Below are 17,538 nucleotides of genomic sequence, written 5' to 3' on the forward strand. Positions count from 1 at the left end.
ACTAGCTGAGCTAAGATCAAAGGTGCCAATTCCCGTTGCTCTAGCGTGTTCCTCCTCTTGTGGCTTCATCACCCTTATGGCCTGACAGACGTCCTCCAGGAGCAAAGGGTGATGAGCAGAGTTTGTCATTGCGACTTTTAGAACATATACGCCAACCCCTGTTTGGGTACACCTAAGGTCGTGAACCATATTGTAGGCAATTGTATTAAGTCATCAAATAGGGCTAGTGAAGGAGATAAAGACTTCAACTAGAGCTATAATCGTGAAGTACATTATAAACCCCAAATGTGGGTCTGCTTTGTCTTTTTGATGGAACGCTCAAGACAGCACCACAAAAAGGTAATTGCTTACTAGTCTTGAAAATTACCAAACACTCCAAAAAAGCAGTGATGTTCTTCTTATTTTCTTAAAAAGTAGTCAAACAGCAGATTTTTAAAAATTCTCTGAGCTTTTCTACTAACAGTATAATGCTCTCACAATTATATGTGGATAATCTCCCTGTCATTCTCTCCAACCATTAGCAACGGGTACCCTTGATCAATGGTTCTTGCAGTGAGGTCCCAGAACAGGCAGCATTAGCAACAGCAGGGAACTTGTTAGAGATGCCAATTCTCGAGTCCTGCCCCAGACCGACTGAATCAGAAACCTTGCAGGTGAAGTCTGCTTTAACAATGCAGGGGATTCTAAGCAGATAGGAGGACCACTACTCTAATAAAATAGTGGTTATTAGAGTGTGATCTAAGACTAATATGTGCCTTGTGGGTAATCAAAGAGCTAACGTCTCATTGCATTTTAATATGGACGTGAGACGTTCTAAGTAAAGGAATTTCTAACAGAATTGTGTCCCCAGGTGCCCATCAACATCACCGATCCTCTCGGATAACCTCCCAGGGTCATCACCTGAGATAACAGAGAATTTCTCTTCTATGACTAAGAGTTCACCTTTGCTCCATCTCACGCCTCCTGTGGTGACCCATGTTCCACAGAGCCCGGGCCAGAGCCATTTCAAAATACACCACCGTCTTATCCTAGCTTGGTTCTCCAGGTTTAAACTGCTTGGCAGTTAGACAATGTACAGATGCCCAGTCTCACCCAATCAGCTTGAGGCTGGTTCAGAGCATCACACCCAACTCTCTGATTTTATATCCAGAGGGCAAGTTCCTTCTCCTGTCCCAAACTCCCATCCCTTCGCTCAGTCACTCACAAAATATTTACTGAGCACACAGTATTTGACAAGAATGTCTCTAGGTGCTGGCGAAACAGCAGTGAGCAAGGCAGACAGTCCTGCCACTACAGAAGCTCACAGACTGTTTGACACACCTTCCACCCTCCGATGCAAAGCCTGTGTTTTCACGGAGCTCCCCCGTCTGCTGTGGCCCGTGCCCCACCGGGCTGCCCGTTATGGTAAACATAGCACAGATTTAAGGTAAAAGAGACTTGGGGGTGAATCCGAGCTCCACCCGGTCAGCTGGGACACTTGACAAGTTACTTTTCCATTCTCCAAGTTCTCAAGAAAGGACACGGTACTACCCACCTGCCAGTTTGTGCCAAGACCCAATGAGATCGAGTATAGTGCACAGCACCTACCAGATATAAAGCAAGTTCTACTTCCCTTTCCTAGAGAAGTACATCCTCTTCTTCTGTGGCCTGAAGCTCAGCCTTTAACTTAACCTTTCATAACCACCTGGACTTCCATGGCAGCTTTTGGATTTATTGCTTGGATCAGCATTTCTCAGTGTATGGTCTGTAGACCACCAAGTTCACCACCACCCGGCTATTAGTTAAAAAATGCAGGCGTCTGGGCCCCAGCCCAGATTCAAGGGTAAGGGAGAGTGAGCAGGAAATCTGCCTCTTGAACAAACTTACCAAGTGGCTGTTTGCATGCGTAAGTCCAGGAACCCCTGGTTTAGCTGCTCTGAGCTACCTCCCCAAGCCTCTTCTTGCCTTTCTCAAAGCTTATTAACTTTGCTTGTCCTCCTCCTCACCTCACTGTCTTGAAGCTATTCTTCGAAGGAAGCAGGGTGTCACGACCGAGATCAAGCTGGAACACCCACGGTTTGAGGTCAAATCCCAGCTTAACTACCCACCCGTGGTTCTCAAGTGGGTCCCCCTGCAGCAGCAGCACCTGGGAACTTGTTTAGAGAGGCAAGTGTTTAAGCCCCGCCCCATTGGGACTCCATCAGAAACTCTGGGGGCGAGGCCCAGCCATCTGGTTTAGTAAGCCCTCCAGGTGATTCCCAGGCATGTCCAGTGAGGACCGCTGCCGTTTGTTGGCCGTGCGAGATTCATGGTTTGTCTATAGCCTTCATTTCCTCAACTGGGAAATTCTGTAAGTACTAACCCATAGAGGGGTGAGGGTCAAATGACAATGATATATCCAAAGAACTTGGTAAGAGTAAGCACCTAATAACTACCCATTCTTATTACTATTGTTAAGCAAACCGTCCTTTGTCCCATGGATTCTATTAACTTGCTTGGTTTGATGTTTGGTTTTTGCCATGGTGAGTGGAAACCATCGAGTTATGCCGTCTTCAGTGTCCCGGGGCTGACCTGCTCAGCTAGTCTTTTTTTTCACTCCATCCCCATCAGCTGTAACGCCACTCATTTATTCCCACACAGCGCTCTACCTCTGTGCCTTCACTACTCCTGTTCCACTTGCCTGGAGTACCCTTCCATTTGCTGCCCAACTTGTCCCAATCTTCTCCCACAACAATCAGCTCAGGTCAGCTACGAGGTCTTGCCTGACTGCTCCAGGCGAAATGAATCTGTCCTTCCTAAAACTTTCAGTAATCTGTGTGGCAAGGTTGAGCCCCTGAGCACATGCACGCATGTTATTTGGGGGGTTTATTTCATACCAAGTTGTCTCTTTAACTATGGGTGTACCTCGGGGATATTGCAGGGTCAGTCCCAGACCGCTGCAATAGAGCCAGTATCACAATAAAGCTAGTCAAGTGCATTTTTTGGTTTCTCACTGCATATAAAAGTTATGTTTAGGGGCACCTGGCTGGCTCAGATGGGAGAGCACGCGACTCTTGGTCTCAGGGTTGTAAGTTCAAGCTGCATGTTGGGTGTAGAGAGTACTTTTTAAAAAGTTATGTTCACACTATGCTGTAGCCTATTCAGCATGTAATAGCATTGTATCTAAAAAACAATGTATATGCCTAAATTAAAAACAACACTTCATTACTAAAAATGCTAACCATCATCTGAGCCTTCAGTGGGTCACAATCACTGATCACAGATCACCAGAACAAACAAAATAACGAAGAAGTTTGAAATGTTACAAGAATTACCGAAATGTGGCAAAGATACAAAGTGAGCCAATACTGTTGGAAAAATGGCACCCGTCGACTTGTTCGACACCGGGTTACCACCAATCTTCCATCTGTAAAGATCACAGTATCTGCAAAGCACACTCCAGTAACGTGCATTGAGATGAGGCAGCCTGAGCTCTCGGGAAACAGAGATGGTACTTGATAGTTCTTTTTTGATCTCTTCCCTCTCCATCTCTGGTATAAAGGAGTGAACGAATGGACAGACTTCTAGCGCAGAGCCCCGGCTCTTTAATTTAGGGCACACCTGGAGAAACTTTTGACGACACAGACTTGTGAACACGGTGATAATTATAATAGCTTAGGTTTGTAGAAGGCTTCACGGTTTAAAAACTGCTCTGGTGTTTTTCACCAAATCTTGTCATCCTCAAAACCTTGTGAAGCAGGCAGGTATCACTGACCCTGTTTGCACCTGAAGACACAGGTGCAAGACCGTTCTCATGACTTGCACAAGGCGGTCGAACTGGTAAATGGCAAAGCTGGGGCTCCACCCGTGCTGTATCTCTGGTTGGTCTAGTTTATCAGTGTAGATGCTCCTCTTTCTGCACTGTGCTATAAATCTCTGAATTCAACTCTCCGATCAAAAGCGAGTGCTACTCAAATAACGATGGGCCTCTCTGCTACTTTAAATGTCAGGACAGGGCCCACTCGGAGAACAAGAAGTCCAGCCTCACCTGGTGTTCCTAAGCGGGCCTGAGCAATGGTCAGTTTTTCATGGGGTGCTTGGCATTGGCAGCTGGTTTCATCTGCAAATGGGGCAGGTGCAGTCAGGGTCTAGAAGGGAAAAAGAGAAAGGGAATATAGTCTGACAAACTTTCCTTTGGCACTAACTTCCCCTAAAGTCTTATTTCTGTTGGCTACACAAGTACAGTTAAGAAGAACATACCTACTGAGTCTTTCAGAGAAATACTTTGCTGTGAGAAATAAAAACAGGGACATTGTCACTGGAACCTTGTTTTTTTTTTTTTTTTTTTTTTTTTTTTTTTTTGACCGATGCTCGGAAATAATGGGAGTGCCTCACGTCTACTACGTGCCAGGTACCAGGGGAGATACTCTCGACAGGTTCTCTCTTCTGGGCCCCACGAGAGCCTGTGATGGCTAGATTCTTCTTTCCTTCTATAATATAGGATAATAGCATCTCTAGTTCACAGAAAAGGCAACTGAGGCCCAGCAGGATTACAAAATCTGCTAAGTCACGCCCTTGGAGAGTCATGCTGGGCCGTGAACATTTCACAACCCCGCAGGGCAGACTGTACGGGTTTCGACTTACCCACACCCTGGGGCACCCGGCTGGAAGAAATGCCATACTCAGAAGTGTGGCAGACATCGCCTGTATTTCACACACACCGGCCTGGCCAATCACAAACTCTGACGTCACTTCAGTGCAAAGGCCAGAGCCGTTATCCGTGCCCCGGGAGGGCCTAAAAGCGCAGCCTTTCTGGCGAGTTGCAGAGAAGTGCCCGGTGGTAGCTCCGATAGCCACCAACGGCTGGAGGCCCCGCCCCAGGCAGCTTGGGCTGGGGCTCTGGGGAGCTGGGGAGCGCTGAGAGAGAGACGTAGTCACTTGGAAGCCTGCCCAGGAAGTGGCTCTGCATCTTTTAGTCAGCCTCTTAAAATGAAAACCTCACTCTCTCCAGAGGAAGACAAAGGGAGTGGTATTTTTGTAAACAGGGCAAATGCAATCGAGAGTTGTCCATAGCCTCTGAGCTATGTCATCATCATGGTCATCACTGTATCATCTCTGGTATTTTTAAAGCTGAAGGTGACTAGTCACTGTACACATTACTCACATTGTCGCATGAATTAATTGCTTCTTAGCTATACACAGGTGTTCCCTAACTTGGGGAGACCATATGATCCATATGTTTTAATTTTTTTTAATGTTTTTATTTATTTTTGACAGAGAGAGACAGAGCATAAGTGGGGGAGGGGCAGAGAGAGAGACACACACACAGAACCCGAAGCAGGCTCCAGGCTCTGAGCTGTCAGCACAGAGCCCGACGTGGGGCTGGAACTCACAGACCGCCGGATCGTGACCTGAGCCGAAGTCAGTCGCTTAACCGACTGAGCCACCCAGGCGCCCCTGATCCATGTGTTTACAGAGGGGCCATGACCCATTTCTGCCATTCATTTATTCATTCACTCATTCATCAGTCATTCATTCACTCATTCAAATATAAGTCAGGTACGATCTTAGAACTGGAGATACAAATAGGGGGAAGACCGGTTCCTGTCCTGGAAGAGCCTAGTCCTCCGCTGCACTGCCAAGAAGCAATCCTTGTCCCACGCCCCTCCCTCTCCCCATTGTAGCACCTTCCGCCCTGGAAGCTGGAGTTCTGCCCCAGACTTGTTTGGATACCTTCCAGTTGTCTGAGACTTTCTTAACCCCCACCTCCCCGCACACAGCTCTGAAAGCAAACCAAGACTAGTGACATGTCTTCAGGAACCCTGGGTCCATTGTTCGTTCTTTTTCAGATACGGTAAGGTCCATGGTGGGCCAGAGCAGCGTTTGTAATGTAGCAAGGGGTACAGTGATCGGAGCAGAGGCCACAAACAGAGCAAAGGCCACAGAATCCCCACGCCAGCACTCGCGGGCTATGTATTCTAATTTGGCTCTTCTGGTTGAAAGGAACAGACACTCGTTCAAACCAGTTCAAGAAATGAAGGAATGGGGCACCTGGGTGGCTGAGTCGGTTAAGCGTCCAACTTCGGCTCAAGTCACGATCTCGTGGTCTGTGAGTTCGAGCCCCACGTCGGGCTCTGTGCTGACAGCCTGGAGCCTGGAGCCTGCTTCGGATTCTGTGTCTCCCTCTCTCTCTCTGCCCCTCCCCTGCTCATACTCTGTCTCTCTCTCAAAAATAAATAAACGTTAAAAAACTTTAAAGAGGTGAAGGACTACTTTAAGGCTATCCCGGCACAGAAAGTACTGGGAAAAAGGTAGGCAAGGTGCAGTGTCTGGCCCCACAGTGCTCTGCACCCACCTGGCTGGCTCTCTGCACGTGACTCTTTCTCTCCCACTCCCATTTACTCTGTATCCTTCCACTACGGTCAAGTCTCTGCTCACCTGTACTCCCCCGTAACTGGCAGCTCACATGTGACAATTGGCTTCCCTTCCCAATACCCCTTCATTAACTTCTTATAGAGTCTTTCAGCCTCAGTTCCAACCCACCTGCTGCTTCTTTCCATGTTTCCCCATTCAAATTCATTTTTTTAATGCTTATTTTTGAGAGAGAGAGAGAGAGAGTGTGCATGCCTGCCCAAGCAGGAGAGGGGCAGAGAGAGAGGGAGACAGAGAATCCAGAGCAGGCTCCATGGTCAGCGCAAAGCCTGACGTGGGACTGGAACCTACGAATCATGAGATCATGACCTGAGCCAAAGTCGGACGCTCAACCGACTCAGCCAGCCAGACACCCCTTCCCATTCAAATTCCTAAAGGAGAATCAGAATGGCCTAGCTCATCTTTGCAGAGCAGGCCACAACCAGGATAGGCTGGCATTGAATCAGACACCCACCTGGGGCCCGCAGGCTGCGGCTGGTCAAGGGACTAGGAACGGAGAGGGAGGTGATGGGGTGGCCTGTCATGCCCCTTTAGCAGGCGCTGTCTTTAGGACAAGAAATGCATTGGACTTTGTGTACTTTTAAAAAGACATTCCTTAACTTGTTGAAGCTCAGTTTTATCTGTAAAATGGGTAACTATCTCTCAGGGTTGTTATGCGCCATAGAAATAATGTATATAAAGTATCTGGTACCCAATAAACTGTGGCAATTATTATTACTATTAGTGTTCATTATTACATATCATAATATATAATACATATTATAATAATAGATAACGGACTTCCCCCTAGAAACAAAGCAAACTGACCCATGAATGAACTTTTAGGATACAACCTAAATAGCTAAATGGATTAGCTTTTATTAATGAGTCATTAACCTTTAATAGATGTGGACAGTGAATCTTCTTCACATGATCTGAAATAAATTACTATTTGGAGATCCTTCATGTGCCAGTCGCAAAGCTTATTAAAAAGATAAGGTGTTCCTCCTCACGCCAGTGAGAGTGGCTAAAATGAACAAATCAGGAGACTATAGATGCTGGCGAGGATGTGGAGAAACAGGGACCCTCTTGCACTGTTGGTGGGAATGCAAACTGGTGCAGCTGCTCTGGAAAACAGTGTGGAGGTTCCTCAAAAAATTAAAAACAGACCTACCCTATGACCCAGCAATAGCACTGCTAGCAATTTACCCAAGGGATACAGGAGTGCTGATGCATAGGGGCACTTGTACCCCAATGTTTAGAGCAGCACTTTCAACAGTAGCCAAATTATGGAAAGATCCTAACTGTCCATCAACTGAGGAATGGATAAAGGCATTGTGGTTTATATACACAATGGAATACTACGTGGCAATGAGAAAGAATGAAATCTGGCCTTTTGTAGCAACGTGGATGGAACTGGAGAGTGTTAGGCTAAGTGAAGTAAGTTACACAGGGAAAGACAGACACCATATGTTTTCACTCTTATATGGATCCTGAGAAACTTAACAGAAGACCATGGGGGAGGGGAAGGAAAAAAAAAGAGGTTAGAGAGGGAGGGAGGCAAACCATAAGAGACTCTTAAAAACTGAGAATAAACTGAGGGTTGATGGGGGTGGGAGGGAGGGGAGGGTGGGTGATGGCTATTGAGGAGGGCACCTGTTGGGATGAGCCCTGGGTGTTGTATGGAAACCAATTTGACAATAAATTTCATATTTAAAAAAAAAAAAGATAAGGTGTTCCCATTTTCCAAGAGAGGTGTGTTCTAGAAGGTGTGAAATCTGGTAATTAAAGCAGAGACAGAGAAAGCTGTAAATCGAGGATAGTTACTCAAAGTTGGAGAAACAGGTTCCAATGCACCCTGTATTGTCTTCTTAATTGAGTGCATACACAGAGCCATGTAATCATCCACACACTAAGAATTGTGGCCTAAAAGTAGGAAGAAGAGAGAAGCAAGGAAATGGAAGGCAGACGGAGTTCCTCAGTGAGCTTGGGTGTGCCTGTGTGCACATGCGTACATGTGTGTGCATCAGTTGACATGGAGAAGGGGTATTTCTTGGTATGTGCAAGGCACCGTGCTGGAAACAGGGAGAATGCAAAAATTATTGAGCCACAGCTTTGTTGTGAACACTGCCAGAACACTGCCTTCCAAAGTGAGGTAGATTACCCCCTAGGTTTAGAGTCAAGCTCTACATTCAGGAAGATGTTGATTAAGGCCCAGCAGCCCTGTGACTTCAGCCAATATTGTTTCAGCCCAAACACCCCAGGATTCCTTCTTCTCTGAGCCAGAATAAATCATTTGATTTCTAAGGAATTTTAAACTACATGGGTTCTGTCTCCTCCAACTACAAGGGACAGACCAACCACAGGAAAATGGGACTAAGTTAACAAGAGGCTCCCAAGAGAGGCAGGGACTGGTCCAACCTGGACTCCAAGCTATACATATACTTACAGCCTGCAGAGGACCCAGGCCCCCAACTATTCCTTACCATTTGGCAGACCTAGAGTGTTTCTAGGGATCCTCTGGTTTAGGTCCTAAGAAAGTCCTAAAACTGAGGCTCAATAATGTAACATAATAGCTCAATCTTTGAGTGCCTACAGAGTGCCATGTAACCATTTACACACTAAGCACTTTAAACGTATCGGCTCATTTAATTTTACAAGTCTGAGATAGAGGCTGTCTCCACTCAAATAAACAGAACATGTCTTCAACAGTGACACCAAATAGCAGCAGGAAGCAGCAGTGTTATGTCCCTTAGACTCCGTTACCTTTCTGGCTCCCTTTGAACTGAGGAAACTCTCTGGATTCTTAGGCCATTCGGATAGAGGGGCCTCAAAAAGGACACAATGGACTGCCTGGTAATTAAAGAAGAGGGGGGAAAATGATTAATTGAAAAATAAAAGGACATGACCCTATTTTTCACCCAGACTTGGTGTGGTAGGTCACATGACTGACAGAGAATTGGTTACTGGCAAGCTGCGGCTTAGACCCCACATCAGCCAGATCACATTGTTGAATGTTTACTAACACTTGCTATGTATTTCATATGATGCTAGACGTTTGGAGAGTGCGTAAATAGGAGAGAAATAAGGAAGGACGGACCAGAATTGGCTCTGGGGCAGCAATCCTCAAAGGTGAAGCATGGCGCTTTTAGAATGGGAGGAGGTTTTAGTCTGATAAGGCATATTCAGTTTTCACTAATTTAATCTGTGGGGGGAAAACCCTGCCCTTTTCAACATACAAATTTTAGAAATTAAGCCTCTGAACTGGTAGAGATCATCAGAGGATAGACTGTGCCCCCCTAGGTAGCCACATTCCAAATTCAGGGCTGGAAGTCACATGAAATTTTTATGTTTAGCAGGAAAGATGGAGGGTATTAAAGGGTTAAAGAGGGCTGGCCCCAAACCCCGGACCTCCTATGTGCAAGGACCTTGCCAGACCACAGACTTGGAGCAAGACTGCAATTAAACTTCTTTCTACCTAATTTAGGATTTCAGAACACCGAGTTATTGCATGTGAATACGTTGCCTATTTGTCATATAGGTTCTGGTTATATAAACTGTACTGTATCATACCAAAGCCATATTCCCATAATGCTTTTTCTACATTTTTTTTAACGTTTACTTATTTATTCTGAGAGGGAGAGAGAGTGCGGGAGGGACAGAGAGAGAGGGATAGAATCCCAAGCAGGTTCCACACTGTCAGTGCAGAGCCTGATGCGGGGCTCAAACTCAAGAACCATGAGATCATGACCCTAGCCAAAACCAAGAGTTGGCCCTTAACCAACTGAGCCACCCAAGAGCCCCTCCCGTCATGCTTTTTAAAGGGAAAGACTTTAGATGTTGGACATTTCATTTGCAAAATGCGTTCAATTAGTCATTGTCAAATATTTACTTAAAAGCTATTAGACATTACATGGGGCACCTGGCCGGCTCAGTCAGAAAAGAATGCAACTCCTGGTCTCAGAGTCATGAGTTCAAACCCCACATTAGATGTCGAGATCGCTTAAAATAAATAATTATTTTTTTTAATTGGACGTTACATAAAGTATACAATGCAAATGTCAGTTGAATGTAAACAAAGGGCGGGGGATAGAACCGGGACTCCCGCATCAATGACTGACAACTGAATCAATCAGACAGCAAGCTGACACCCATTTTATTTTTTAAACATGGTTTTTAAAAACATTGCTGGTCCTTAAACTAACCTTCAGTATCTTCACCTATTTGATTATCCAATAAAATAATCTACCTCATGAAGCTACTGTAAGGAGTAAATGAAGCGATGTATGTCTAAGTGATACCTTCCTTCGATTTCTCCAGAATCCACTCTCTCCTGCTCTTCTCTATTCCTCTCTGGATGGCTTCTGGTACGGAGTGCACCAATAGGCTACATTGCCTTTCTGCTTCAAATTGAGCTGGATCCATGACAAGTAAGCCAAATCCCAGAGGGCAGGGCAAGAGTGACCTTAGGGTATCTTTCCACCTGGCCTCCTCACTGCTAGGAAGCATGTGTTGTTTCTGTCCTTTTACCGATATGCACAGCTTGTGGTGAGAGGCCCGTCTTCACACAGTGCCCTGCCAAGTTCCGGCGACCACACTCTCCCCTTCCTTCATGCCTAGGAGTGACAAGCCCTAACATTTCCAGGCCTAGGGTGCATACTATCCCTTGAGGTTTCCTGAAACGCCTGCACCCTGGTGAATAGTCCCTTTTATTAACCTCTTTTCATATTTCCCGTTTAGAATGAGCCGTCTGTGTCTCGACAGGGCCTTGGCTGATACAGTATATATAAGAGTACGGCTGCCAGGCTCAATAAATGTTCACTAGCAAATGTTGATGAGGCATGTTAGAAGCACAGAGATCAATTGAAAAGTGAATTACCCATAGTTAATAAAGTCATAACCATCCCAAGAATGTCCTCCAGTAGGAAAGAATTTTATCGCAACGTTACAACTTGTCACCAGGATACGCGAAAGAGATAAGAACAGGACCTCAGAAACAAATCGACTTTTCCCAGGCAGCCCTTTTGACTCAGGACTCCCCAGCTTTCGAACTGCAAATTCAGAATTAGAAAAACACATCACAAAATCTCAGTCCTCAGTCTCATTCTGTTAGGTTTGTGTTTGCCAGTTGAACATAGTTTTTAAGGCATGATTTTATTTGGGATCAAATTATGTTAGTCTTTTGAAGACAGGGAAGAAACGGTAGATTTTACACTGGACTGTAGGCCCAACCTATGTAAATCCCTGGATTCTTGGACTCTGTCTGTGATTATGCAGAGGCTCAGCCCAGGCAGCTGCTGCAGAGGCTTGACAGATGCCAGTGGAGTGGAGACAAAGGAGGCCTAGCACATCGCTCGGCACCAAGAAAGACCTGTTTTTCATTTAGCTAAGTATGGTATGCACATATTATGAAGTAATAGGCAACATTGAAAACAGTGACACAGATATGTATGTACAGACCAGGAACAAGTTTTAGGACATTTTGCTAAATGCAAAAAGCAAGTGACAGAGACAGAAGTATAATATGTACACATGTTGTATAGTATGATATTGTATGCTTAAAGAGAGAGAAAAATAGCTAATTGTAGAAATAGTTTAGAACTGTGCTGTCCGATGTGGTAGTCATTAGCCACATGTGCCTACTTAATTAAATTCAAATTACATTTCGTGAAATTAATGAGATAAAATTAAAAACTCATTTTGTCGGTCACATTAGCCACATTTTAAGTGCTTGATAACCAAATGTGGCTAGTGGCTGCTACAGTATTAGCATAGATATAGAACATTCCTATTATCACAGAAAGTTCTCTTGGACAGCACTGGCCAAGAAGGATGGATATACAACAAATTATTAACTGGGGGAAGAAGACCACATGGGCAGAAGAGATGAAAGGATGTTTTTACTGTTTACTCCATTTGTGTCTGTTATTTTATTTTTACATGAGAACACACTTATACAATTCATCTTATTTTATTTATTTTTATTTTTTTTAAACATTTCTTTATTTTTATTTTTATTTTTTTTTAACATTTATTTTTGAGACAGAGAGAGACAGAGCATGAACGGGGGAGGGGCAGAGAGAGAGGGAGACACAGAATCGGAAGCAAGCTCCAGGCTCTGAGCCATCAGCCCAGAGCCCGATGCGGGGCTCGAACTCACGGACCGCGAGATCATGACCTGAGCTGAAGTCGGACGCTTAACCGACTGAGCCACCCAGGCGCCCCAAAACATTTCTTTATTTTTGAGAGTGAGAGAGACAGAGCGTGAGTGGGGAAGGGGCAGAGAGAGAGGGAGACACAGAATCCGAAGCAGGCTGCAGGCTCTGAGCTGTCAGCACAGAGCCCCATGCAGGGCTCGAACTCATGGACCACGAGATCATGACCTGAGCCGAAGTAGGATGCTCAACCGACTGAGCCACCCAGGGCCCCCTATCTTATTTTATTCTTAAAGTTTGTTTATTTATTTTGAGGGAGAGAGGGAGAAAGAGAATCCCAAGCAGGCTCCGCACTGTCAGTGCAGAGCCCTATGCAGGGCTTGAACTCAAGAACCGTAAGATCATGACCTGAGCCAAAACCCAGAGTCGGACACTTAACCTACTGAGCCACTCAGGCACCCCACAATTTATCTAATTTTAAAATAAATTTAAAGAAATATCTCCTATCTTGGGAATTCAGAGATGCAGGAAATCTAATCCAGGATCAGGTGTTCCAAATGTCGAGGGGAAAAGGAGTCTAACAGGAAAAGAGGAGTACTTTTAAAAATAACAACTATTAGGGGCACCTGGGTGGCTCAGTCGGTTAAACATCCGACTTCGGCTCAGGTTGTGATCTCACAGTTTGTGAGTTCAAGCCCCATGTCAGGCTCTGTGCTGACAGCTCAGAGCCTGGAGCCTGCTTCAGATTCTGTATCTGCCTCTCTCTCTGCCCCTCCCCCACTCACACACTGTCCCTCTCTCTCTCTCTCTCTCTCAAAAAAAATAACAACTATTATTTATAAACTAACTGCTAAATGATATTATTCTCAGGTATATGGAACATTTAAAATTTATTTGAGCTTTTAAAAACAATTTAAGTTATCTTCATACTATCTACTCTCTATTCACTTTTCCAACATCCAGCAAATACTACTTGAGGGCTTGCTGTGTGCCAGGCACTGGTTTTAGGTTCTAAGGATATATCAGGAAAAAAAAACAAAACCAAAAAGATCCTGTCTTTGTGATCCTTAAAGACAATAAACAACAACAACAAAAAAGAATGTGAAATGCGTAGTATGTTAAAAGGTGATAGTGCTTAGAAAAAAATAAAGGCAAGGAAGGGGGATAAAGAATGCACAGGGTTTACCTGTAAATAGGATAGCCAAGGGAGCTGATATATGTATCAATATATAAAGGATCGATTGAGCCATGTGGAGAAAGAACTCTCCAGGTAGAGGAAACATCAAGTGCAAAGGCCCTGAGGCAGTAGCATGCCCAGCTTCTTCCAGGAATAACAAGAAGGCCAGTATGCCTGGAGAAGGTGAACAAAAAAAGAAAAGTAGTAGGAGATACAGACAGAGAAGTGAGGTACAAGGCAGGAGATGGGAGGAACCCAATGGTATGGGGTTTTTAGGATGCTCTAAAGACTGGCTTTCCACTGGGAAGATGGGAGCCATGAGAGAGTTTTGCACAGGGAGTAAGATGACCTGACTTAGTCCTAATGGGACCACCTGGCTGCTACATTAAGGTTAAACTCTAAAAGGTCAAAGGCAGGAGCAAGAAAACCACTAAGGGAACTGGTGTAATCATTGGGCAAGAGTAGGTAGCTGGAGGCTGGGATCAGGGTGATAGCAGGGGAGGTAGTGATAAGTAGTCAGATTTTGGATAGATTTTGAATAAACAAAATTTGAAATTTACTGAATGTAGAGAGTAAAAAAAACTGACAGAAGTCAAGGTAACTCCAAAGTCACTGGCCTGAAGACGTGGAAAGATGGCATCACCACTCCCTAACGTGGGGAGACGCTGGAAGAGTAGGTGTGAGAGTGGGACAGACAGGATGGAGAAATCAAGAATTCTGCTCTCACACATTTGGTGTGACATACCTGCTAGATCTCCCAGTGGAGACATCAGGTAGGCAGTCGGATTTACCAGTCTAAAGCTGGGGACAGAGAACTAAGCTAGCGATACAGGTTAAGAAACCATACAGATATAAATGCTATTTAAAGCCACTAGACTCAATTCATTCATTCAGCTAAGGACATGAGTTCAGGCTGAGGCAAGGTCCTGGTTGTTTAATAAGGAGACACTATATATTTATGGCCAATCTCCCCTGAATACTGGAAGCTCTAAGAAGACAGGGACTTGGGGGGCATCTGGGTAGCTCAGTTGGTTAAGAGTCCAACTTCGACTCAGGTCATGATCTCGCAGTTCGTGAGTTCGAGCCCCACATAGGGCTCTGTGCTGACAGCTCAGAGCCTGGAGCCTGCTTTGGACTCTTTGTGTCCCTCCCTCTCTGCCCCTCCCCTGCTTTTGGTCTCTCTCTCTCTCTCTCTCTCTCTCTCTCTGTCTCTCAAAAATAAATAAACATTAAAAAAATTTTTTTAAAGAAAACAGGGACTTGGTCTGTTGTATCCTCCTCACTGCTATATCCCTAATTCCTAGGGCAGTATCTGGCAGACAGAAGGTTCTCAAAAGACATTTGTTGAATGGAGGAATTTAAAGTCCTTAGAGAGTAAATAATTATTGATAAGAAACTGGAGAGAGAATTATTGATAATGATTGTATTCATAAAGACTAAACTGAATAAGAAATATAATGCATAACACTTTCTTATCATGATATATCCTACAGAAAACTTGGGGAAATAAAGAAAGGAAAGTAAAATTCACCAATAATTCTACTTTCCAAATATAACCACTGTTAACACTCTCTCTGTTTCTTTTAGGGCTTTCTGATATGCATACATATTAACAACTTTGGAATCCTAGCTACATGAACGGTTTTTTCCACTCAGTATGTCATGATTACTTTATTATGTCATTTAGACTTCAATCTCACTATTTTAAGGGTATTATCTGGTGGTTCTATCTCCCATTCTCCCTAGCCCTGCGCCTAAAATTCCCAAGCATTACTCTTTTAGGCAAGACAATGAAAAGTAGGGGCATCATATCTCAGAGAGAGAATGTTAAATTAAAAAGATAGGAGGGAAGCAGGAGCACCTAATTTATCTGTTCATGTTTCTATTTGGAAGGTGCAAGTGGCACCAGGAAATACAATACAGGCCAATCAAGTTTAGCTGTGAAAGGAGCTGCCCTGGTTGGCCTGGAGGCCAATGCTGGTTGGTGCAGGCCCGAGAGGAGAGATTAGCAGGTATCCCAAAATGAGAACGAGCAGGCAATGGGCAAGCTAAGCAGTAAGATACATTTGAAGAATGGCCCCTTCAATAAAGTCATTTCCTTTTCCAAGGATTCTGGGTAACTGGTCATCGGCTACGCTGAACAGCCTCCCCAAGGCCTGGCCTACCCAATGCCAATGACAGCAGTCCGAGCAGGATGTATAATGAGACCCCAGCTGCTCTAACTGCACCAGCCATGGCCACTTTGTGACAGCCCCCCACCCTCTCAAGAGTCCATACTCCTGCAAAACACCCCCCCCATTGTTTCTAATAGACTTTATTTTTTAGAGAAATTTTAGGTACACAGCCACATGAGCAGGAGGCACACATTTTATTTCCCATTTAACTCTCGCTAATTTTGATAGCAATACAGCATGCCCCTGAACAGAAAAACCGTAATGTATTTAGGTATCTCTCTGTTGTTGAATATGAAGTTGTTTATGTTTTAGTAATATAAGTAGCATTCTAAACATAGCTCTGAGCCTCTGATTATTTCCTTAGGATAGATGCCTAGAAGCTGAATTACTTAGACCAGGGGTATGAACATTTTCGAGATAAATATTTGCAGAACATTTTAACATGTGTTGGTGAATTAGTCTCTACAAAAGCTGTGTCATTTATAGTCACAGTACAATGTATGTCATTTATAGTCACATTTTTTAAACCAATGTGTGAACACCTGCGCCTAGGTCAGGCTAGCAATTTCTGCCCTTCCAGCGACCCAAGATCAGAAATGTTATTATGCTCTAGGGATCCAGGCTTCCCTAAAACACTGACCTCCCACAAGCCATAACCCCCCACACCATCCGTGTGCCACTTTCTGAAATGTAATCTAAATAATACATTCATCTATCCTAAAATATGTGTTTTCCCCCACATGTTAACATCTCTGAGATGAGGAGAGGGGTCTTATGAGAAATGTCTTAAAACCAGTATCGGCCATTTTCTGACATTGTAACATCTCTGCAATGGGACTGTATCTCATAATCAAGGGCATCTTAGATTCACGAAATGCATAGAGGATGCTGACAAGAGAAAAGAATCATTTTTACCTCAAGATTTAAAAAGTCCATACCCTAAGTCCATTTTTCTTAAGCAACTGAGCTTAAGGAGTTTATAATGAACATCAATAACAATCGTATATCTCATTCATATCCCATCTTCTTCCTCAAAGGACTTGAGGTGACTTAAAAAAAAAGATTTGAAAGTTGAATAGTTGCAAGATCTGGGTTGAGGGAGGAAATACGGTTTCAACAAAGGTCAGAAGGGAAACGAGCATACAGGAATCCCTATCCCACTTCTCCACATTTCAGGCCGATCACAAAAATGACTTTAAGCTCTAAGCAGTCAGAGCAAAGAGAGAGACAAAGTTAATATCGTCCATAAGCAAAAAACCAAAATAGATCCTGAGGAGGAGCACGGCGTTTCCTGAGGCCGAATTTTATAGCCTTTGCTCCAGTGGTGCTGCCGGAAGGGGCATGCTGGCTGATGCTCGGTAGTGGGACCAGCATACTCAACAACAACGCCCTAATAAAGAAAACCCTGTTTTTGTTTGCTCAAAGTACCGTTATGAGGCAAGGCACAGCCTCAGAACCAAAAAGCAGTTCAAGAGAGCATTTCTATAAGAGGCCAAACACGGAGCCTGAAAATGCAGTCCTCCCCCTCACTGCTGGATCCAAGGGCAAGATGTAGAATCTGGAGACCAGGGATTTCTAATGTGGGACAGGCGAGACAATCCATTAGAGAACAACACTTGGGCTTAGATTTATTTTTCATGTTAAAAAACAAGACGCGTTACTG

General features: G+C 44.4%; 1 protein-coding gene across 11 annotated transcripts in view; it reads right to left on the reverse strand.

Moving 5' to 3' along the window:
• PCYT1B (phosphate cytidylyltransferase 1B, choline) overlaps positions 1-17,538 on the reverse strand; it is a 126,179-nt gene that overhangs the window by 69,054 nt on the left and 39,587 nt on the right. For 4 of the 11 annotated variants that reach the window (XM_049643625.1, XM_049643626.1, XM_049643622.1 and 1 more), the window contains exon 2: positions 4,007-4,106. The exons of 4 other annotated variants lie outside the window; for them this stretch is intronic. In XM_049643625.1, coding sequence (XP_049499582.1) covers positions 4,007-4,106 — 100 coding nt within the window. Of the gene's footprint in view, positions 1-4,006; positions 4,107-9,135; positions 9,223-17,538 lie in introns of all 11 variants that reach the window. 3 more of the 11 variants (XM_049643621.1, XM_049643619.1, XM_049643620.1) reach the window with 1 other exon arrangement.

Source organism: Panthera uncia, chromosome X (assembly GCF_023721935.1).
Source record: "Panthera uncia isolate 11264 chromosome X, Puncia_PCG_1.0, whole genome shotgun sequence".
NCBI lineage: Eukaryota > Metazoa > Chordata > Mammalia > Carnivora > Felidae > Panthera > Panthera uncia.